The sequence below is a fragment of the Topomyia yanbarensis genome, chromosome 2 (genome assembly GCF_030247195.1).
Source record: "Topomyia yanbarensis strain Yona2022 chromosome 2, ASM3024719v1, whole genome shotgun sequence".
NCBI classification, from domain to species: Eukaryota; Metazoa; Arthropoda; class Insecta; order Diptera; family Culicidae; genus Topomyia; species Topomyia yanbarensis.
This window is the reverse complement of record NC_080671.1, coordinates 445,421,635-445,444,238: the sequence shown is the minus strand read 5'-3', so window position 1 is coordinate 445,444,238 and position 22,604 is coordinate 445,421,635. Positions and strand designations below refer to the sequence as shown.

At 39.0% G+C, this 22,604-nt stretch overlaps 3 protein-coding genes across 3 annotated transcripts; 1 reads left to right on the top strand and 2 right to left on the bottom strand.

Annotated features, from left to right (window-relative positions):
- Positions 1-584: 584 nt before the first annotated feature.
- On the bottom strand, positions 585-1,487 carry LOC131682109 (uncharacterized). Its single transcript, XM_058963330.1, has 2 exons — positions 1,246-1,487; positions 585-1,181 (listed from the first exon to the last, which is right to left on the bottom strand). Exons 1-2 carry the CDS (start codon positions 1,474-1,476, stop codon positions 855-857), a joined length of 558 nt encoding a protein of 185 aa, XP_058819313.1. The 5' UTR covers positions 1,477-1,487; the 3' UTR covers positions 585-854.
- Positions 1,488-13,813: 12,326 nt separating this feature from the next.
- LOC131685719 (pachytene checkpoint protein 2 homolog) lies at positions 13,814-15,619 on the top strand. The gene is made up of 3 exons (XM_058969626.1): positions 13,814-14,181; positions 14,241-14,639; positions 14,699-15,619. Exons 1-3 carry the CDS (start codon positions 14,135-14,137, stop codon positions 15,528-15,530), a joined length of 1,278 nt encoding a protein of 425 aa, XP_058825609.1. The 5' UTR covers positions 13,814-14,134; the 3' UTR covers positions 15,531-15,619.
- Positions 15,620-15,665: 46 nt separating this feature from the next.
- On the bottom strand, positions 15,666-17,672 carry LOC131685718 (probable RNA-binding protein CG14230). Its single transcript, XM_058969625.1, has 2 exons — positions 16,666-17,672; positions 15,666-16,609 (listed from the first exon to the last, which is right to left on the bottom strand). The coding sequence occupies exons 1-2, from the start codon at positions 17,567-17,569 to the stop codon at positions 15,678-15,680; spliced, it is 1,836 nt and encodes a 611-aa protein (XP_058825608.1). The 5' UTR covers positions 17,570-17,672; the 3' UTR covers positions 15,666-15,677.
- Between the last annotated feature and the right edge of the window lie 4,932 nt (positions 17,673-22,604).

The window sequence follows — 22,604 nt, the reverse complement described above, 5'->3', positions numbered from 1 at the left end:
TAGTCAGGTAAGAGATGCGTAATGTTTAGTAACAGAAATAAGAATATCTAATCACAACAATCTAATCAATACTGCAATGCAGTTATAACATTGGTTAGGGTAAAGTGCTTATTATCGACCCTATTAGGGAGGTTACCACACTATTTCATTATTTAGTAATTTCATTAATTCATCGTCTTTGCTTTGTTCTTAAGAACCAATATAATAACAAAAATGACAAACGATGATCTAACCAAATGCTTCAAACGGGTAGGGTGATCATAGAAACAGGGCAAAATTGAGGAATCAAGTGTTCACAAATTAGGGATCGAGTCTCCACTAATCTAAGCATTTTTTCGTTGTTTTCCAGAATTTTCATAATTCTTGTCCAGTGTAATATTTATATAATTATTATTCATCCCTAGAAACTGTATAAAGCTACAAAAAATGCTGATTATTTATTATTCCATGGAATTAGATTGAAAAATAGAAAAAAGGATCAAGTCTCCTCAGTCCCCCTGCCATTTGTTTCATTTCGGCCTGCGAGGTTATTTTTTACATTTCGAATCGAATGATTTATTTTCACTTCTAACTGTATTGCCTATTTTAATGGATCTTTGGAATTGGACTTTGTTTCTGTTTTACATGTAATTTCTGATGTTGTTGAAGCAAAAACATATATTAGAATCATCAATGATTTGACATGCACAATGTAACGGTTGTCCTGTTTTGTATATTACCCCTCATTTTACCCAAATACTTTTTTTCGTCCTGGGGCGACATTATGGAACCATTTCGAATCGACTTTTTCGTACAAGCTTGCATACAATAAACCTTTCGTTTCGAGATGCGCAATGTCACCCCTGGATACCAACTTAAGTCAACGTGTTCTTCACATACGTGTATAGGTTCAAATGAACATCATCGTTGACCATGATACTCATCCTCCAGTAACCATTTTGCACAATCTGTGGTATAAACTCGGTTGGAAACATGGCATTGTTGAACCAGTATGTTCCCTGCGGAAATGGACAGAGACCTTCGTCCGACACTTGGGGAAAATTGGAATGGTTTAGAAAGATATGCTGAAGGTCACGGTAGGAATCGTTCAACATGTGACAGAATGGTTTGGGCGACCATTTCAGCGGGTACTCGTTGAACTGATTGTTGCCAAGGCGACTGTAGAAAACTTTCATCGAACCCTGCAATAAAGCAGAAAGTAGGTTTGAAAATCACTGATCTAGAGGGCATTGTTTTTTTTTTCACCTCATAGAAGTTGTTCAGATCCTTGTGTATCAATATTGTTCCATTAAGCACCGGAGATGTTCGGTTGTACTTCCGAATGCGCAGGTTGGTAGCATCAATTAAACTTGTCGCACCAAGTTGCTCGAATCGCTGCATTTCAATTTCTATCTTGCAGTAGTTTAGTGGAAGGTATGCCGCAACTAGTAACAGAACAATTCGTATCATCTCGAATTCCTGCTTATGCTTCTGCATTCTGGTTTCGCTGGCACTGACCGTAAAACTGACAAAACTGAACATGGATATAAAGCAACGCTGGAAACGAATTGGCTGCGTGACATGATATTGTCGTATTGATTGGTATATCTAATGTGTTAATCTCATTCGACATATTACATACAATGTATTTATTTTGTATTTCAGCAATACTATGGATTCATGATATCAAGCTTTTTGATAGGGTCATCAATTGTATTGCGTGTATAAAAACGATATCGAATTGTAACCGAGCTAGCGAATCTTGTATTTGACATTCGAACAAGCATTGTTGAGATTTACAATTTGTTCAATGACTACACATTTCTGCCTATCTCATATAGGAAAAGTTAAGTCTTCACTCCAAAACAGCACTTTCTAAACGATGCCCGGAAGCATGAGCCACAGAGAATAGACGTCCATGTCGAACGTTTGAGTTGTGTTAACATTAGCTCTACTCCGAGCGCGCAAATTGGTAGCATCAATCGACATTGTCCCACCGGTTTACTAGAATCGCTGCAGTTCAAGTTCTATCTCGCACAAACTGTGCGGAAGGTATGCGACCGCCAGAAGCAGAACAATTCGAATAATTTCTAAAGTAATCGCCCGCTTCTGTCCTTTGGTTACAACTGGAGGCAAAACGCCGGCGGTTAGATAGCATACAAACTTGCTTGCAATTTAGGTGCGTGACATATACATTTTAGGGACGTTTCTGTTTTCCATAGTATTCGTCGGACACCCCCAGGAGGAAATCGCTCATTAAATAACGCTGAATCAGGGGAGTGGGCGTAGTGTATTGGTAAATCGATTGCCTTGTACGCAGCGCACCTGGGTTCGAGTCCCGACCCCGCACATAGGGTTAGAAATTTTTCCTAAGAGATTTTTCTAACCCGAAGAGGCGAATGACCTTAAGGTTAAAACCTCTATAATTGAAATAAAAAAAAACCCTGAATCATATTAAACTCGCATGGAAGCTTCAAACATCATCATACTCTACAAAGGTCAGATTGAGAATTGTCCTACTTTTTATTATACTTACCTGGATCCTGGTCCGATACTTCCGAAAAATCACCGTCAATCCGACCGGCTTAGGTAGTCGTACTTTCGACAGGCTCAATCTGCTTCAATTTTAAAAACGTTCGACCGGCTGTTTAAATGGGTGCTTCAATAAGGTGCTGAAAAAATACGAAATATATAAAAAACACAAAAATATACATTAATGTTAATAAACTTACCTGCTTTATTCAAAACGACGCGGAGGCAAACGAAGCAAAACACTTTTTGCGTGGCGAACAAAATGGCCGAAACAGAGCCCACACTGTTCGAATACTACCATATACTTGGCGCAGGCGAAAATTAAACGTCATGAAGTCAACCGGGTCAATCGAGTAGATCGAGCACTGCTAAAATCGAGCACTCGAGTAAGTTTTCATTACCTATTTTTTCAAAAAGGGTACGTGGTATGGAGTTGTTCTAGGTGAGAGGATTTGACGTTTGTGGATAAGGTCGATTCGTCGGTTACAACATGCGAACCACCGATTTTAGACTGACATTCGAAATATAGTCCCTCATCTCGCACAAGACACGCAACAGGTTGTCTCTAACGAGCTGTTCGGAAGACGACGCTTGGGAATCGAAATGATTGGAGGTGATCATCAGCAACATGACAGACATAGTAAGCAACCTCCCTGTCAGCGTGGCAAGCAGAAAGTTAGCAAAAGTTGAGCAAAGCGAAATTGAAGCTGGCAGAGTTTCTGCGAGCATTTTGCGCGATTTGTGCGAGAATTCTGGCAACGAATTCGCTCAAATGCAACAACTGTTTCTGACAGAAGCGGTTAAACCAACCGATGCTGCTCACTTTTATCCAGAATTCAGCCAGAAATGTACGGCCAAGATCTCTGTACGCTTCCTGCCACATCTTTGTCAGATGTTTTGCTCGATTCGTGCTAAATTCTATCAGGTAGGAATTGCCAGGGTCTTTGCACAGTTTATGTCCGAATCATGCCAGGGTTTTGCTCGGTTCCTGTCAAAATTTGCCAGAAAACGCGAGCGAAACTGAGTTCGCCCTAGCTCAACTAACCCGACAGGATACGCGCAGAAATCTGACAGGGTTGCCAAACCAAGACTTACAGAAATCTAGCAGAGCGGTCTCTGCCAGAAAATTTGCTCACTGGGCTACAGCAGCTTAATTTTTTTTTCCCCAGGGTTGGAAAAAAATGTTCAGTGTATGTGCGCCAATTAGGCTGTGCTCGCTGACAAAGTCGACATAACTTTGACTTAAGTCAATTACTGGTCGACTTCGTTAGCGTGCACAGCCTAATTATGGGTCTACTTTGAAGCAATGGGCAATAGGTTTAGTTTGATTTGACGAGCTGACGTTAAAGATACGTAATCGAACTTTTCTTTCACTTTTTTGTACGCAACATAACAAAACAAATTATTTTATGAATTTGAATTTTAACGACCACATCTTCTATTGGACAACCTTGATCCCTATCCTATTGCTGGGATAACTGTCAAAAATGCTAACCCATGTAGCTACATTCATTGTCAAGGATGACTGATAGTGTCAAACGAGGATGTGTTTAAATTTTGTTTTAAATCAATTAAAAATCATGCTGAAGTATTAAACGTTGAACATATATATTGTTATATTTAGAAAAATGAACTCTATCGGTTTATGAAGAATTTTATTCTTCATTTAATGACCCAATTCAACACCTCCTCTATCACATTTAAATCCGTAAAAACTATTTGAATGTTTGTTCCTTTACCATCATATTTATTTCCGTTTCTTGTAAAAAAACACAAAAAAAAACCGATGATCAAAAAATTGTTTGACTGTCACTCATTTCATGTCAATTCCAGCCGCCAATCGTGTGCTGTAGATTCGTAAAATCAGTTGAGGCTAGGTGTTTGAAGCCAACAGACGGAGCGTCTATTCAGTATACTTCATATCAGGACCATACAGCGTATACTGTGGAGACATTTTTTAGAAGCTATGACTAGGGGCAGATCACTCTAGGAATGTATAAAAAAATTGCATCAAATTAGAAAAAAATGCATTTAATTTCCATTTTTGCATCAACTTTGCACGCCCTCGCAGAAAAGTTTGTTCAAAAAACGTCCTACGCTGATCCACTTTGTTCGACGTTTTGTGGAATGTAGGGCTAGTTTTTTCGTAGGGTTTTGACGTCTTACACGCAACTCAAAAGACATTGCACGCAACGCAAAATGCATTATGAATGTCTATTTTGATGGAAATAAATGCATTTAATTTCGCTGATTTTTAAAAATGCATCACAAGTGATCTGCCCCTAGAGCTGTGACCTTGTTGGTGGATTGCTGATTACAGTGCATTTTTGTTCCGATGATAGAGTTTTTTTAAGTCATTTGATTCTTTTCCGGGTTAGAAAAATATCTTTGTAGAGCATTCTCTAACCCTAAATGCGGTGTTGGGAATAGAATCCAGGGGAGCTACGTACAAGGCAATCGATTTACCAACTGTCATTAGATTTTAAACAAAGGTGCTTCCACGATCTGCCGCTGTTGAAGATTTTTACACATTATTTTTGCCATTTTCAAACGGTTTTACCATTGGTTATTAGTAGCATCCTACCAGACATCGAGAAAAAATAGGGGACTTCATTCTTACTTTATTATCGCCTGACTTGTCTTTCCCTTTCTTATATCTCACGTAATTTATTTACTTTTCTTCGCACTCTTAAAGTTTTCACTTTGTTTGAAATGGATATCCAACAAGATTCGTATTCGAATACTCCGACTTCCTATTGAAAATTATACAAATTGAGCTAAGTTGGGCCCTGTCTGCAGGCTTGTTATTTTCTCACACAATGAGCCACAAAGAGCGAAATACACCGATTAAAAATAGAGCAGCACAAAAACACTGCGATGTGCATAACGATCGCACAAAGAGAAAGTTGAAAACGAAAAAGAGTAGGATCTGTGCACCAAGAGCTGCACAATTTCGTTCAAAGAGTCACCTTGAAGAGCCAGAGCCAGGTAGGAAGGCGAATCAAACTACAATTCAGATAAATTTTGATCGGAAGAACGTTTTAAAAATGTTTTTGGTTGCTTTCTCTACTTACGTGCGCGTGGGACCAAGATATACACTAAAGAGCCTCTTTATTTCTACTCTTTGTGGCGTGCAGCCATGGAGTAGAATATACGTGTGGGAGCAACACGCATCGGAGTGAAGAGGTTTATTGTGAAAGAGAAGAGCGGTGGTTCGCATGAAAAGTGGAAAGAGCGTTTGTTATTCTCTCTTTATTTGCTCTGAGGTGCATAACATCCCTGCCTGTCTGATGTTCCTTCGAATCAAAGGTAATCGGCTAAGTATTCTACAGATTTCGAATAAACAGACGAAAAACTATTCAGCCAAGAGTATTGTAATATCCTATCTAAATGACACAAATGTCGACATGAATTTTATAAAGAATTCTATTTTATTTATTTCGGGTATATATGCTCGCCCACAACATTGAGATCGACGGAGAGGTCACCAATTCGAGTTTGTCAGGTGTAGATCTACTGAAGCACGAAGTTGCCTGTTTCAAGGACCCCTTTATCAGGCGAGCGAAGATTTTGAATGGTATTGGCTTGGTGTGTCAAGCTCGCAGAGAATTTTTAGGATTACTCTTGCATTAGTAATGTTGAAAAAACTGCATATTCTGAGGAGATTCCACATGATGTATTACCATTCCCCGCGAGTATACAGTGCCCGAAGAGTCTGAAACGTTCCCTTAAAATATACTTCAATCACTCTTTTGCAGGAAAGCTGCAGAAAAATACACAAAATATGCTGTTTTTGCTCTGGAAGAGGGCTACTCTAACATCTCTTACTGCATCTAAATTTAGATTATTTGTTGGAAAACCTAAGTAAACAGCCTCTGATCTTAGTAATTTGAAATCCAACGAAGAGTTTCTATCGCCTCCAGGAGCACCAAAAATCTCAATCTGGTTCAACATTTCAGCAAAAGATTCAACATGGGTGTGCTTATAGGTCCCAGTGAGCAAATTTTCTGGCAGAGACCGCTCTGCTAGATTTCTGTAGGCCTTAGTTTGGCAGCCCTGTCAGATTTCTGCGCGTATCCTGTCGGGTTAGTTGAGCTAGGGCGAACTCGGTCCTGCTCGCATTTTCTGGCAAATTTTGGCAGGAACCGAGCTAAACCCTGGCATAACTCGGACATAAACTGTGCAAAGATCCTGGCAATTCCTACTTGGTAGAATTTAGCACGAATCGAGCAAAACATCTGACAAAGATGCATGCAGAGATCTTGGTCGTACATTTCTGGCTCGATTCTGGAGAAAAGTGAGCCGCATCGGTTGGTTTAACCGCTTCTGTCAGCAACGGTTGTTGCATTTGAGCGAATTCGTTGCCAGCATCAATTTTTCTTTGCTCAACTTTTGCTAACTTTCTGCTTGCCACGCTGACCGGGGTTAAGAAACTGGCACTTTGTGTTACTGCGGAGACTTAAATTCTGTAAGTACGGAATGGAGTTGTCGTCTCCATTTTTTTAATGCAATTATATTTTCTCTGTAGTAATCGAACCCAGGTGAGCTACATACAAGGCATTCAATTTACTAACTACGTTATGCTCTTCTTATTCCTTCTCGATGAAGTTTAGTAGGCGGTCTACTTTACTTCCCTTGAATGTAGTCTATTCCACTTATGTTCAAAAACATGGAACCGTGTCGCGCGACTCAAATACTTTCGTTATTTTTTTATCTTTACATTTAAGAGCATCATTTATTGTGAATAAATCTGAATGGTCTAGCGACCAAGAATAGATACAAGTTGTAGATACAAAAAAAATATTAAGACGTCGAACATCGTTACTCATTGAATACGGTTCAGTGTGATGTCTGGATAGATAACGAAAACTGCGCTGAGCGCCACAAATTGTGTTCGTGATATGGTTTACAGAACAAGATACCGCGAACCAGACACACTTTTATGATCCAGTTCACCTTATCACTTTACAACGAGTAAAAAACCGATAGCAACCAAAAACAGATCGCGACAAAACGAACAGAAATTACGAATACCACGATGAAACTGCTGATATCATGTCACATTACTCCACGTGTCAAATTTGAAAGTAAGCTCTAGAACAAAATATCACGATAAGATAAACAGAAATTACAAAAATCGTGACTAAGATCCTGAAATTATAATCATAAATCACACAACTCCTGACAAAAATAGCAAAAATTGTTACTAAGATCCTGAAGTCATGAACATAAATAAAAATGAATCCCTACTCGTGACAAAAATATTATGACAACATGAACAGAAATTATGAAAACCATGACAAAGTTCCTGCAATCATGGACATAAATCACATTACTCGTTAATGAAATATTCAAAATCGTGACTAAGATCCTGAAATTATGAGCATGAATCACTTTACTTATGACTGAAATCTCACGATAACGTGAATAGAAATTATGAAAATCGCGACAAAGATCATGAAATCATGAACATAGATCGCACTACCCTGGCATAAAAATTGGATAGTAAACTCATGAATTAAATAGCAGGGTAACGTCATACGAAATCACAGAAATCGGGGATTAGCTCCGGAAATCATCAAAAACGCTTGAATGTCGGATGTGCATTCCCAAATTATGAACAAGACTCATAACAAAATCTGAACATGTCCAGCGAACAACAGTAACTCAACCAAAAATTTGAATGTAACGCCATGTATATAATCGGGACGATCTAGTTTTGTGGAAACACAAATTGTTTCATGGATACGAGGTTTATTACTCATAATTTCAGGAACTTGGTCACGGTTTTCGTAAATCGTTCAGTTCACGAAATAGCGATCATTTTTTCATGGATTTATGATCGATTTTTTTCCTTGTAGGCACTCCTTCAGTGGGGATTGTACTCATGCTCTTTTAATTTTGTGTTAATCGTTCATGTTTTTTCCATTGATGCTTTTTCTGGTTTGCTGTCGAACCTTCTCGGTATATCTGACCTGCTCAGATCTGCTGCAAATGTCGTCATCTGTTGAGACATGAACCGATCCAGAGATGTCGACCGTAATGATTTACATCTCTTTACAATCACCTTCGCAGGGTTTCTTATCCTTCTTGACGTTAGTCGTTCCTGTTTATTTGCTAGCTGCTGCTGAGAATTTTTCGGTAGCGGTATTCCTCCCGATACCGATGACCATTTTCGCGGGCTATTTAGCTGTCAGTCACTCCGATGGCGAGATCATCGGCAATTAATAATAATAACGATATCTTGATTTTCTCTGACATCATGCTTTTTCCTTAGATCACTTTGCTAGTCCGCTGACCGACCTTTGCTGTGAAGCTGATCTACTCACAACTAGTGCTAATATCGAAACATGCCGAAACATGAACCGATCCAGAGATGCCGACCAACATAACGTAATGCCGACCAATATAACCAACGTAACGTACTCCCCTTACCAGCCACCTTCGCGAGGTTTCTTCCTTGGTTTTTTCAACGACTTGTTTCTAGAGTGACCGAACTCGAATGACACGGCTCGCTGTATAATTTCATCCCTGAACAGGAAGTTTATAATATTTTGAAAGTAATTCAAAACCCCCATGGGAGGGGTTTGAACCCCTAAAACCCTCCCCTTGCGCACGGGCCTGCGAGGACTTGATGACTGGAGGGTCTAAAATATTTTCCAGCCGCGCACTGAGTATTGTGGGTTTTGCCCTTACTGTGTTATGCGAATCTCTGACACAGTCGACCATTATTTTCTTCGAGTATCGTGGGAATCAGATGATCGTATCCCATTTAAACCTGATATGGCTCGCTATATACGTTAACATTCCAATTTACTTGGCGTTCTCTAGTTGTTGTGCAATTTATGTTGGAAATCCCCGCTCACTCTGCTTCACGATGTTGCTTACAACATTGAGAAAGCCTTCTCGTTCAAGCAATCTAGCTTGGGTGTATTCCTAGACATTGAGGGTGCTTTTGACAATGTATCCTTCCAGTCTATTCTGGAAGCGACACGCGGTCATGGGATACCTGCATGTATCTCTGGTTGGATAAACGCAATGCTTACTAACCGCATTCTTTGCGCGTCACAGCGACAGGCTGAGATACGGAAGTTGAATATTTGCGGTTGTCCTCAGGGCGGCGTTCTGTCACCTTTGTTATGTAACTTGGTTGCCGACGGCTTGTTGAAGACACTCAATGTGCTTGGATTTCCAGCCTACGGGTTTGCTGACGATTACCAAATACTAACTACTGGATTTTGCATCGGAACAATCTTTGACTTAATGCAACAGGCATTAAGAGCTGTCGAACAGTGGTGTCGACAAGTTAAACTATCAGTTAACCCAAGCAAAACTTCAATGGTTCTTTTCACGAAGAAGCGAATTACAACCGGGGTTCGTCCCTTGCAGTTCTTTGATTCTGAGCTATTGTGAGCAGATCAAGTCAAATACGTTGGAGTCATATTGGATTCCAAACTGAATTGGTCTGCTCACATTGAGTTCAGAGTCAAGAAAGCGTGCATGGCCTTCGGGCAGTGCAGACGAACTTTTGGAAAGACCTGGGGTCTCAAACCTAAATACATCTATTGGATTTACACGACAATTGTACCTCCAATACTGTCATACGGATGCCTTGTGTGGTAGCAGAGGGGAGAGGTGATTACAGTCCAGTCAAAGCTAAACCATCTTCAAATAATGGCGTTGACTGGTGCTTCTTAACCCATTCATGCCCATGTTGTTTGTGGACAACAACGTTTTTAAACAGCTATAACTTTTGATTGAAGCAAGATTTGCTCACAAAAACAAGTAAGGCTAATAAATGTGACTATTGGCTTTCATTTGAGAATTAATAGTTACAAGGATCAGCTCTACAACTGAAGTTATTGCAATTTGTCTGATTGAATTCCGAAGAAGCAGTGCTGCCAGGGACAGTTTACGTTGACGACGGAAAATGATTTTTTCATATAACTTCATTATGATGCAATATTAGTGCAAGCTGATAAAACTTATAAATTTACACTATTTTTGGCTACGTTTTCCAAGCAATTGGACTATTGTGAATATTCTAGGAGAATTGTAGTGAGCATTGGAAGGTAAAAATTGAGCAGCTTCTAGCACTGCAAGAGAAGAACCTACCTTCATGAAAAAAGTTATTTCGAGTTTCTTGACCCCAACGTTTTCAAGAAATAATAGGTTTGAAACCCTACATGCACTAGAAAAAAGTTGGGCATGAAAGGGTTAAGGCACTTCTAAATATCAAACCATTACACATACACCTCATACAAGAGTCACTATGATGTGCATACAGACTGCAGGTTACTGGGCTTTGGAACAGTTATCATGTTGATCTTGTAGTTATACACGATTGTGGTCACAAATGGTTACATGGGGTGAAGACATTTTTGCTCCCAGTGATATTACACTTACATGTAGTTTTCCTTACAGGACATTCCATGTGAGGATTCCCTCTCGAGAGGAGTAGTTGTCTGGCTATATGGAAAGACAACAACAAACGCAAGTGGTCTGTTACACTGACGGTTCTCTGATGGATGGACGTGCTGGTGCTGGTGTCTACTGTCGTGAAATGAGATTGGAACAATCTCATTTACTAGGTAGATACTGTACTGTATTCCAAGCAGAAATCTGAATATGTGTGGGGTACAATCGGCCCTTCAACTGGGCTTCGTCCGAGCACCGTAATGATTGGAGAAATATACAAACGTGTCGCCAAACAAAGGCGTTTCTAGAACAACCGTACCCAGTGATTTCGAAAAATCTACATTGTTCGAAGCTCCGCTGCGGCATGCTGACCAGGGCTTTAACCGGCCACTGCAAACTCAATTATCACATGGCAACTATTCAGCGCGCTGAGTTTTTTTCATGTGATCTTTGTGAACCCGACTACGGAACCTCATATCATCTGATATGCAACTGTCCAGCAGTAGCGTAATTGCGATTTTGAGCTATCGGCCGTCCTTACATAGACGACACCATGTTTGGACGACTGAAACTCAGACACAAACTAAAGTTTCTTATCCAATGTGGTAAAGAGCTTTGGGCTTACTCGCAGGTGAGTTGAACTACTTGTGAGATTAACTTACCTGCTGTTTGTTTTTGTTTTTGTGCTGTTATTTTTCCCACCCTTCCAATTCTACTTCCCCACACCTCCTTGTCCTTTCCTTCCGCTCAGCAAATGATGAAAACACACGGCAACGTACGCGCCGTTCAATCCAATATATTCTGATTCCTGATGGTGAAGAAAGTATTAAGTCCAACACCGAGCAAAATTTACATTGAATTTCCATAAAAACGATTATAAATAAATTTTATAAGTCTGTCTTATGATTTGGATGGGAAATTTTCCATATCCATATCTTACTATTTTCATAAGACAGTCTTATGAAATTCATGAAAATGTCCAAATGAACACCATAGGTGCACATTTATGAAAATTGCTGACATTTCTAAACAGAAAACATGGCAGAAATTATAATTTATATAGAGCAGTCTTATGGTATTATTCACAATGCGCTAATGAATGCCATAAGTTTTTTATTTATGGATATTATTGTGCATTTATATAAGAATTAGAACATGGCAGTCAAAAAATTAACAGTAAAAATCAACATTGCGAGGATATTCGGGACAAACGAACCGCCAAGTGTAGATCACTTCAGAAGATTGAAGAGAAAAATTCTCATTTAATATTAAAATATGTATATAACGAGCAACGGTTCGTTAATATTTCCTGGGAAACTGGGCTTAAACAACTGGGAAACTGGACTTGACAACTGAATGATAATGATTGTTACTTCTCAAACGATTCTGATAAATATAAAATACGCGTCAAACACTAATATTATATGCACAATTCATTTCAAGGTTAATATAAATAATAATCGAATTTCTTCTACAAAAATCATAACCATGTAAACTAATTTAATGCTCACAGTAATTTATTGAATGACATAAAAAACAATGATTTAAAATTTTGTTTGAAATTTAACTAAAAATCTCGCTTCTTTTGTTTCAAACAGCGGCCTATGAGATTCTAAAGCGTTCAATGTAACCGTCAGAAGGCTGGTTCATATGCCGAGACTAATGAAGTTCTCAGGTGCATTTTGCTCGGTGTACGTCAAAACCACTGCTGAATTGTCAAACAAACCGAGCGTCTTGTGGAATGCATCAAAGAGAATAGTGAAAGAGACGCAGAGTGAAAATCAGTCAAAACGGCAACACTCCCTTTATGATGATTTCAACACTAGAATTTGGCAACCGTTTCCAAAGGCAGCACTTTAAATGACTCCTATTATATTTTGAAAACAAACCTTTTGTCGATCGTTGGATTTGTTTATCAAACGATGTGCATTTCGAAACAAAGAGATGAAATAATTCTAAAACTTGTTTTTACTCATACATAGACTCTAGAATGCACCTTACAATCGCGATTGCACTAAATTCTGACGAAAATTCAAATTTTTTTTTGATAGATTTACAATACTTATCTCCTCCAACTCAGGCATGAGTAATGTTTATTTACATTGCACGATTGGTTTGCTCAATAAGGTATTTTTGGCTTCACACTATTCGTCTCTTTTCCTATTCTCTTTGGAATGCATAAGCTGCGCGATGGGGCCGAAGAGATCTAAAGTTGTTCCAAAAATTTAGAATAACCAGATCAGCGGTCAAGTTGCTCTAATGTCGTTTTCGATTGAGAACCTAGAAACTAACCCAGGTTAGTTACTTCAAACGAACGTTTTTAACGAAACTGAGTTGGGTTCTCGCCAAACAGCGGTGGTGTGAGCGAACCCGAAATATATTTCAGGTTGGAACCCAACCCGGTTTTCAGTTCAGTGGCGCATAACCTAGGTTGGAAACTGGCTTCAAACAAACGGTTTGACAGCAGTTAGGTCCGAAACTGAGTTAGTTTCTGCTTCAAGCGAAAACGACATAAGATACAGTAAAATGCAAGCCATGACACAAACCGATATTTGGAGTTTTATATTACACCGTATCTGAGAAAACGGTGTAACGATGGAGAATACAATATTCACAGAAGACTTTTTTAAACCAATACTTGGGTTGCATTTACGTTTCCTGATTAACTTTTTCAATAATAAGCTAGTCGAAACCATAGCCTTCGATATGTAGTGCAAAATTGTTGAAAAGTTTAATGGTGGAGCAATAGTAATCTAAAGAAAACCTTAGCTCTTATTTGTACATAGGACCGTTTCAATAAGTAAGAGAAGTTTGACACAAGTTCGAGGTGAATTCAAACAGAGCTGTCAGACAATTTAGTCCAATATTTAAACTGACCTAAAATGTATCTGCGTATATTCAATAAAGAATAAGGATGCGTATTTTTACGAGTTATGTTCGTTACTAAAAACTATTTCAAATTAAGTGAATAAGTCAAATACTGAATCACAATTTCTATTTGCATTAATACTATTTTGAAAATCTGTGTCCGCATTTAAAAATCTGCATAAATGGCAGCTCTGCATTCAAATTCGTTGTTCAGGTGCAACATTTTTTTGTACAGATTAACCGCCAAACGTTTCTTGTAGCTTTGTAATATAATATTGTGAGCTATTTGTAATTTGTTTTATTTGGAAAACTGTGCGGAGATTATCCACGTATTGGAATGGATACCCCCGGAAGGATCAATGTTGAGATCGCCTGCACAAAAGGGTAACATAATCAGCTCTGTGAATCGCAAACGTTATGCTTTCATCTGTATTTGACCGTAGGTTCTGCAAAGAACGTCCCGCTCCCGACCTGCAGCAGGCAATACGCCAATATATAGCGGACGTCAAAACCCTCCCCAAAGATCATGTCTTCCAGGTGTGCTACCCAAACGTGGATAGCGTAATGATTTGCGATAGGATCACGGAGAGTACCCCACGAAACAACTTATGTGTGATCACGTACCTGTTGCGGGACGAGACGGGAGAAGAAGAAACTATTGAACAGGATGGAGATGAGATCCAGATAGCTAATCACTGGATGCTTCCGGCTCGGGAGTTTCATGGCATGTGGGAAAGTCTAATTTATGACGAATGTTTGAAAGATGATTTGATGAGTTTCATGCAGACAACGATGCTGTTTTCACGGAAGAATGTCAATCCTAATCTGATCGCATGTAATCGGTAAGTGGGGTGATGTACTCGGGAACGCTGTTTGCTTATTTTATCGTATGTTCGGCTAGGTTGATCCTATTGCACGGTCCACCCGGGACAGGAAAAACCAGTCTTTGTAAGGCTTTGGCACAGAAACTATCGATCCGTATGCAGGCTCACTACAAACACGCGCACCTGATCGAGATCAATAGTCATAGTTTGTTCTCCAAATGGTTTTCCGAGAGCGGTAAACTAGTTCAGAAAGTTTTCGGTCAAATTCATGAGCTTTGCCAGGATCAATCATCTCTGGTTTGCGTTCTAGTGGATGAAGTGGAATCAATTGCCTTTGCAAGAGAATCCATTTCGAACAACGAACCAAGTGACAGTATTCGCGTGGTCAACGCTGTGCTGACTCAGTTAGACCGCATTCGCAAATATCCGAACGTATTCGTGCTGGCCACTTCCAATCTGACTGGGCGCATTGATTTAGCCTTTCTAGATCGAGCGGATATCGTGCAGTTTATCGGAAATCCCAGTTTGCCTGCCATCTATCAAATTTATCGAACGGCTTTGGATGATCTGCAGAGTGCAGGGGTCATCACGGTTGAAGATTTCGTTCCAGCGTATGAAGAGGCCACGGAAATGTCAGTAGTGGCAAGCAATCTCAAATCCGTCGCGAATTTAAGCGTCGGGCTCAGCGGAAGAAGTTTACGCAAGGTTCCCTTTCTGGCACACGCTCTGTTCGTGCAGCAGGAAGAAACCACGATGCTCAAGTTTCTCGGGGCAATGAGAAATGCGGTCCGTCGGATGCGCCGTGATAAAGAGATGCTAGAAACGAAACACCAACCAAAACAATCGTCGGATTCCAATGGAGTTTCCAGCGAGAATGCCACTGCTGAGGGAACAGATAATGGTCAATAAGAATGAAAAAGATATATAAATTGTGAACGGAACAAAAAAGGTAAAATATTGTGGCAGAAACTATCTAAAATATATAAATATACAAAGAACTAACTTTTTTTGTTTATCTAAATTGTATCAATGAGAAACGTTTAACAAATAAACCACTTATCTTCGTTTATTTTTCACTAACTTCAAACCCCGCTTTACTCGCATTTGATTCACATTTTTAGTTTCACGCAATCTACGTTTCTTAAAAATTTTACGAATATCCTTCCTCTGTTCATCTCTTCCTACAGCTGCATCAGCAACTTTACTGGCAAACTCGAAAAATAATTTCCTACCTTCCTCGAAGCGAGGGTCTTTGGGTAGGAAGAAAAAGTTCTCCTTCCAAACTCCCTGCTTAGAGAAATAACCGGCTTTTTTCTTCTGCTTCTTCACTTCTAATTCAGCTTCCTGAATTTGCAGCTTTGGCTCACTGTCTCCAGCCGCCTTCTCCTGGGGACCTTCCTCGTCTTCACTAGCGGATGATTCATATTTGAATCGAGCATCACTGAATACAGGCTTTCCAAGGTCCTGGTTCTCACGTTCGACGTCTTCACCGTCATCATCAGCTGCTGCAGCATTTCCAAACATTGAAAGCAAGCTAAATTCCCCGGAAGCGTTTCCAATCACCTGAGTGATACTGTCCGACACACTGTAGAATGTGTCTTCTGATACTTTGTAATCTTCAGCTGGACGAACCGCTTTTTTCGCTTCAATCAAATCTTCGTCGGTTGGCTGTTTCTCTTTCCGCGACGGTCGCTCCGAAACCTTGCTCTCATTAGTAGAAGGATCAAACCGTTGCATCACCTTTCGGCCGGACTCATCACGACTGAACTGTGATCTATCATGTATCTCTTTCCCGGTGACTTTTGAAAGTATTTCAAGCTGCTTCTTCCTCTCGTGGTTTCCCGATTTTGCTCCGCTTCGATCTAGAATACCATTCCCACTTTTTCGAACTTCAGTAGAATCATCAGCCAGGAAACGTTCGTCCAGCTTGAACCGTGAATCCCCATGAAACTGTGTTTGCATCTCGAACAACCGTTGTCCTTTTTCAGCTAAAATACAATGGCAAAAATTAATTATATTTTCTGCTAAATTAAAAAAAACCTACTGTTTTCTGCAAGCTGCTTTCGAACCGCAAAATTCGCCTTGAACCCATCCTCCTCATCTTCGTCATTGAATAGTGCTACTTTGGAATGCTTTCTAGCCGGTTCCTCCGAATCATCATCAAAAACAATCTTTTTTCTTTTACTCGCTTCACCCCCGGCCAGTGCCTTCTGAATTGCCTGTTTCTGCTGCTCGTATGCACTTTGCAAGTTTGATAAGCCTTGCTTTCGCTTTTCATCAGCCAACCGTGCTTTTTCATCCAGATCCTTTTCTTGTTTCTTTCGATTCTTGCTTTTATCTATCACTTCCTTCACCTGTCCTGTGATAGGCACAATTTTCAGTTTCCCATGCTCAATAAATGTCTCCTGATTCCACTTTCGAACCAGTTGATCGTCGTCCTCCTTTGCCTTTGGTTTTCGAACAACAGAAGTTTTAGCCGGTTCAGGACCATCATCTTCACTTTCCGAACTCGACCCGGAACTGGAAGATTCGACCTCCTTCTGAATTGTCGGTAATACCGGGAGCGGCTCAACTAGATCATCCTTCCGCACAGCAGCACTTGTGTCGCATTTTTTATACGGATTGAGACGCTCACTGCTAAGTTTGCCAGCTTCTGCCTCTTCCCGTTCTCGCTTCAATCGATCCAGAAAAGATTCTTTCGCTTTCGACACATTCAGAAAAACACCCTTGTACTGTTCCTGCCGGAACTCGGTGATACAACGCCCCACAGCCCGGTCATCCAATTCGATGTTGACAAAGGCAAACGTGTCAACCGAATCGTTCAGCGGGTTGGGTTTGCACTTCAAATCGATCGCCTTCACTGGGCCGTAGGCGGAAAATTCTTGCTTCAATTCCTGCTCGCTGGTGCCAGCTGGTATGTTGCCCACAAACAGTCTCTGCAGGGGCATTTTGTGGCTGAATTTATGGCTGTAATTCAAGTTTTAAGATTACTCAACTAGCACCCGGTACCGAATAAAAATAATTCTGTTTACTTATAGCACGTGCTTTTGACATTTCTTCAGTTACACCGTTTTTTTTTTGCACGGCGACCGCACTACACGTTATCGAAAAAGAACTCATAGCCAACGTTAAAACCACCTGATGATAAATAAACCATGTTTAGGGTAACCAACCTGAACTAAATTATACATTTGTGTTGTCTGTCGTGACCGGAGCTTTTGCGTCTGCTCTCATCTATTTCCTTCCAAAAACTGAAACTAGATTGTCTGTCACAACAACCGAGGCGGGCTTACCTAAAATCGATCTTTCGCTTGATTTTATTCCATCCAGACAAAAACGAGATAGAGCTTCAGGAGATTTGTACGAATATCGAATGCAATTACTTATTATGCTAAAAGTTAAATATTGATTCATTTTATTATTTAAACGGGTTCATATCCTACAATATCTTCTTAAATCAAATTAATCAAAATTCATAATTTAAAAAAATGTCTTCAAAAACGACACATAATTTTAAGAATTGGTCTGTACACAAAAAGAAAATTCCATATAGTAACTCGCATAGTTAAAAGCCATTTGCGGCATAGTCCGAACAATAAACCTATGTTACGGGATACAGTAACCATTAGGGCATGTTCAGAAGCGTTTTATTTTGTATAGGAGTTTCAAAGTAAAACTGGAACTGAAACATTCACATCCCCAGCACAGCGTTTTGTTTTTTAATTTCGAACAGATTTGTTTTAAAATTTAAAACTGTTATGCGACGCCGTTCTATTTGTTGCTGATTTTAAAACACGTTTTGAACTGTGTTTTAAATACATTCAAAGTTTTAAGCACAGACACTTAGACCCGATAGACTGGGGAAAAATAAATTTGACGGCAGTAATTCTGTACTACTTGATGCTAACTTGTCTCTGTTGGACATAAAATTAACAACTCAAATTAAATATATTTGAACAAGTTTACATTTCTCTGTGTTTACATCCTGTATGGTAGTTTCAACCATATGCGATATGGTACACACAGAAAAAAAATGTTGGTGAAAATAAGAGTTTTTCACTCTTAGCAAAAAACAACCAACGCATACTCTTAGTTTAAAAATAAAACTTTTGTTTTGAGTACTATTCTTCATTTGCTTAAAAGGAAAACTTTTACTTTGATTATTATTCTTGATAAATTTAAAAGTTTTACTTTCAACCTAATAGTTGGCGTTGATTGTTTTTTGCTAAGAGCGGAACACTCTTACTTTTACCAATATTTTTTTCAGTGCATGTTTTTATTCTCTTATGGTCATGATTATTCATTATGCCATTCATAATTATCGGTACTAGCTAATTCCGATTTGCCCAGCTCAAGATGGTGGGATGAGCGGAAATAGCTCAATTGGACAAAAGCAGCAGTAACACAGATGTCAACACTTTCCAGATGGCAGGTAATCAAATCTCTATCATTAAATATTAATAGAGTTAAAACTATATGCGAGCGTTACAAATGTGATAAACTATGCGGAAAATACCAACATTGTAAGGTTCTTTACTTTTGCCTATCCTTTTGACATCGTCGATAATGTAATTTCTGCACGCTTCTGTGGAATTGATCATTTTAACCGAAATTTGTTTTTACAATAAGTACTTTTATTTCATTATAGTAACCTATGGTGGACATGGTCAGTATAATAACAAAAACATACTCTAACTATTTCCAATATTGTTCGTCAAAATCCTACCGTTGATTTATACGTTTTTATTTGTATAGTATTTCGCTAGAAAACTATATTTGAACTATACGAGAAATAGTAGAAACTCGGAACAAAGCGACTATACTTATGATGCAGACCTTTATGTCCCCAAAATCTACAACGGAAAAACAATGTAAATCGATGTTTTTGATTTCAGAATGTATGGGAAAAGATCAATTTTTTCATTGTTACATCCCTTAACGACCCCCCTTTTTCCATGTAAATATCGGGTTTACAATAAAATTGGATGTAGAAACAACAAATGTAGAAACAACAACAAATTTCCATTGTAAATTTTCCAGAATAACATTGCTTTTCGTTGTAATGTAACAATAAAAACCTGTTTTAATCCACCTAGAGGTGCAATTGCGCCTTTTTCATTTCTCCAATTTATGATTTAATAGCTGGTTCGTACAATTTAACATTATGGAAATGTCTTTCATTCTTATTACACTTGGTAAGTACATATAAGAGCACCTTTTTGCATTCATCGCGGTATCGGTTTGAATCGGAGTTTTCTATGTGATCGCACTCCACAACCCGTAACTCTGGAAGTCGGATGGAGATGGAATTTAATATCAGTTTCCGGGAACGCAACACCTTTCATTTGAGACTAAGTTGATCAAATCGGTCTAGCCATCGATGGTGGCCAGCAGAGTTAAAAATATTCAAATTCATTGAATGAAAATTGATCATATTCAGCTGCATTCATTTTCAATATTCAGTGACGCAGCTGAAAACGTCAAACGAATAAACCGCCCAGTCATCCATGCACATTTTCATTCGTCAACGATTATTACACGAAGCGACCGTGCAGCAACGAATCAAACGCATCAAAGTAGGACCTGGCACAACGAAAGCGATGATGATTGTTCTTTCATATGCTTTACCGGCATTTGAAAACATTTTTCTTTATAATTAGTGAAATGAATATATTGTACGATATTCAACTGAATGAATAACATGGATATTTGAATGAACATTTTTTTCTTTTCAGAACGAGTCGCATCAGGTTTATTTTCAGCCGTCAAAAAAGAGCTTCGAATATTTGTAACTCTGGTGGCCAGTGTGGCCAAAGAGACTTTGAATGACTGTTGGGGACCTAGATCTACAAATTCAACAGTTGTGTTTACATTTTGGAAAAAAAATCACCTTTTTACATTCATCGCAGAATTCGTTTTGCCATTTGAGACTTGGTTTGAGAAAATCGGTTCAGTCATCACCGAAGAAACGATGTGACTTTAATTGTGGAATATGCCCGGAATTCCGGACTTCCGGAATTGTCGATAGTGGACAATATATTCAAAGAATGTTTGATTGGCAATCAGTGATCCAGATCTGCGATTAGAAGTAATTTGGTGACCATTTGAATAGTTTTTAGCCTATGATTGTACCGATTTATATGGGAAATTCCAGTGTATCCATACTAACACCCCTGTAACTCCGGAAGCAAGAGTCAGAACCGAATGAAATTCAGCAGCAGTCAATGGTATTACTGTATCTTTCATTTGAAATCAAGTTTGTAAAAATCGGTAGAGAATTCGTTGGGGAATGGGTGTGATATTAGCTTAGGAACTTGGCGGGTTCCCCGGGGTGTCATGAACCGTCATAGGTGGCCAATGTGGTCAAAGCTGCTTTACTTGATCATTAGTGATCCAGTAATGTTACAGCAATTTTAATATGTTTTATATCATTTTAACATCATTATATGGGAATTTGCTGTGTGACCGCACTCTTCAACCCGTAACTCCGGAACCGGAAGTCGGATCAACTAAAAATTCAATAGCAGTTGGAAGAGTTGGAATCCACACTGACTCCATTCAGAAATCCGAACCCGTTCCGGAATGGGTTTAACTGGGAAGTCTTCTGTGGGTGAATTTTTGGGGACTGCTGGACCGTTTTTCGACCTTTTCCAAGGAACGAACTGAACCTACCTGAGGTCAGATCTCATACCGGGCAATTTAACATTGGCGCGGGAGTACTCATTAGAGTTGGCCCATAAACCCTACGCTTAACAATTGAGTGTGGTACGCCGTCTGTTTGAATTAGGTTCCCGTTGAGTAGATCGCCAGTCGTCCATACGAACGACTTTGCGGTGTGCTACATATTTTCAGTGTGGTACTCGTTTCAGTGTAGGGTAACCAACCAGATTTAGAGCACTCTAGTTAGAGTGTGGCCATGACGTATCTAAACGAACATGAAAATTGGCCGTATTCACAATAGAAATACTTCAGATTTCTGCTCGTTTGAATACGTCAAACTCGTCTTGGCCACTCTCTAAATAGAGAGCTCTATCAGGAATATTAAAGATGCTTGAACATATTTTTAAAATTTATTAATCTTAAATAGTTATTGTGCCCAGGTAACCAACAAGCATTAGTGTATGCAGTAAAATAGCATATAATTTGCATTTCGGATGCTTCTTGCAGTATATTTGCATCCTTTATGCATATATGTTGTTAATCAGCATTCCAAAAACTGTTAAAAAGCTTCTTGTCAGTATTCAGCATTCTGAATGCACAACAGCAGTAAAACAGCATTTTCTTGGCACAGCAGTAGAGTGGCCGTATATTTTGCCAAAAGCGACTTTTAAATAGTATTTAAAACAAATTAAATGCCTGTCAGGTAGCCGTTAAGACGCATTTTGCATGCTTATTGGTTACCTGGGTGGTTATCACTGGAAACTAGCAAAAAATAGCAAACAAACAAAATAGCGACAAGACTGCGCAATTGTCATTTTAAAGATATGACCTTTTCGATTTCGCATTTTTTGTAATTATAATTTGAATTGATTGTTATATAAAGTCATCGGACGACTTGAACCAAAAATAACTTCGGGGGATGTTAAGGAATCGAGTGCGAAATAAAAAGGCACGCCAATGAGATATCAAGAAAATAGTAAGAAAAACTTTCTAATGGCACCGCATGGAGTGAAGGAGTAAAAAATCCATGACCCGTCAATTCATGACCGTCTAATCAAAGACAAATAATAAAGACATAAATCGTCCGAAGAAAGTTTCAAAAAATTGTGGCCGACGGGAACGACACTTCGTAATTTGTTGATGAAATGAACTTATTTCTTGTAGCCGAGGAGAACGACACTTCAGAATAATTGTTATATTCCGTTCGATTTTGCACGAATTTGTATTTTTTCTGGTAATTTTATAAAATTTAAACAATTTTCTATCAGGATTGCTAAAAAATTCATAAAAAATACAACAAATTTATTCAATCTCAATCGACGG

What these genes read in the sequence shown, in the direction of transcription:
- LOC131682109 (XM_058963330.1), bottom strand. Translation starts at nt 1,476, where the DNA reads ATGCAGAAGCATAAGCAGGAATTCGAGATGATACGAATTGTTCTGTTA. An exon ending in ATCTGAACAACTTCTATGAG is followed by an intron (nt 1,182 to 1,245) that starts GTGAAAAAAAAA and finishes GCTTTATTGCAG; the next exon opens with GGTTCGATGAAAGTTTTCTA.
- LOC131685719 (XM_058969626.1), top strand. Translation starts at nt 14,135, where the DNA reads ATGGATACCCCCGGAAGGATCAATGTTGAGATCGCCTGCACAAAAGG. An exon ending in GAGATCGCCTGCACAAAAGG is followed by an intron (nt 14,182 to 14,240) that starts GTAACATAATCA and finishes ATTTGACCGTAG; the next exon opens with GTTCTGCAAAGAACGTCCCG. An exon ending in AATCTGATCGCATGTAATCG is followed by an intron (nt 14,640 to 14,698) that starts GTAAGTGGGGTG and finishes ATGTTCGGCTAG; the next exon opens with GTTGATCCTATTGCACGGTC.
- LOC131685718 (XM_058969625.1), bottom strand. Translation starts at nt 17,569, where the DNA reads ATGCCCCTGCAGAGACTGTTTGTGGGCAACATACCAGCTGGCACCAGC. An exon ending in AAAGCAGCTTGCAGAAAACA is followed by an intron (nt 16,610 to 16,665) that starts GTAGGTTTTTTT and finishes ATTGTATTTTAG; the next exon opens with CTGAAAAAGGACAACGGTTG.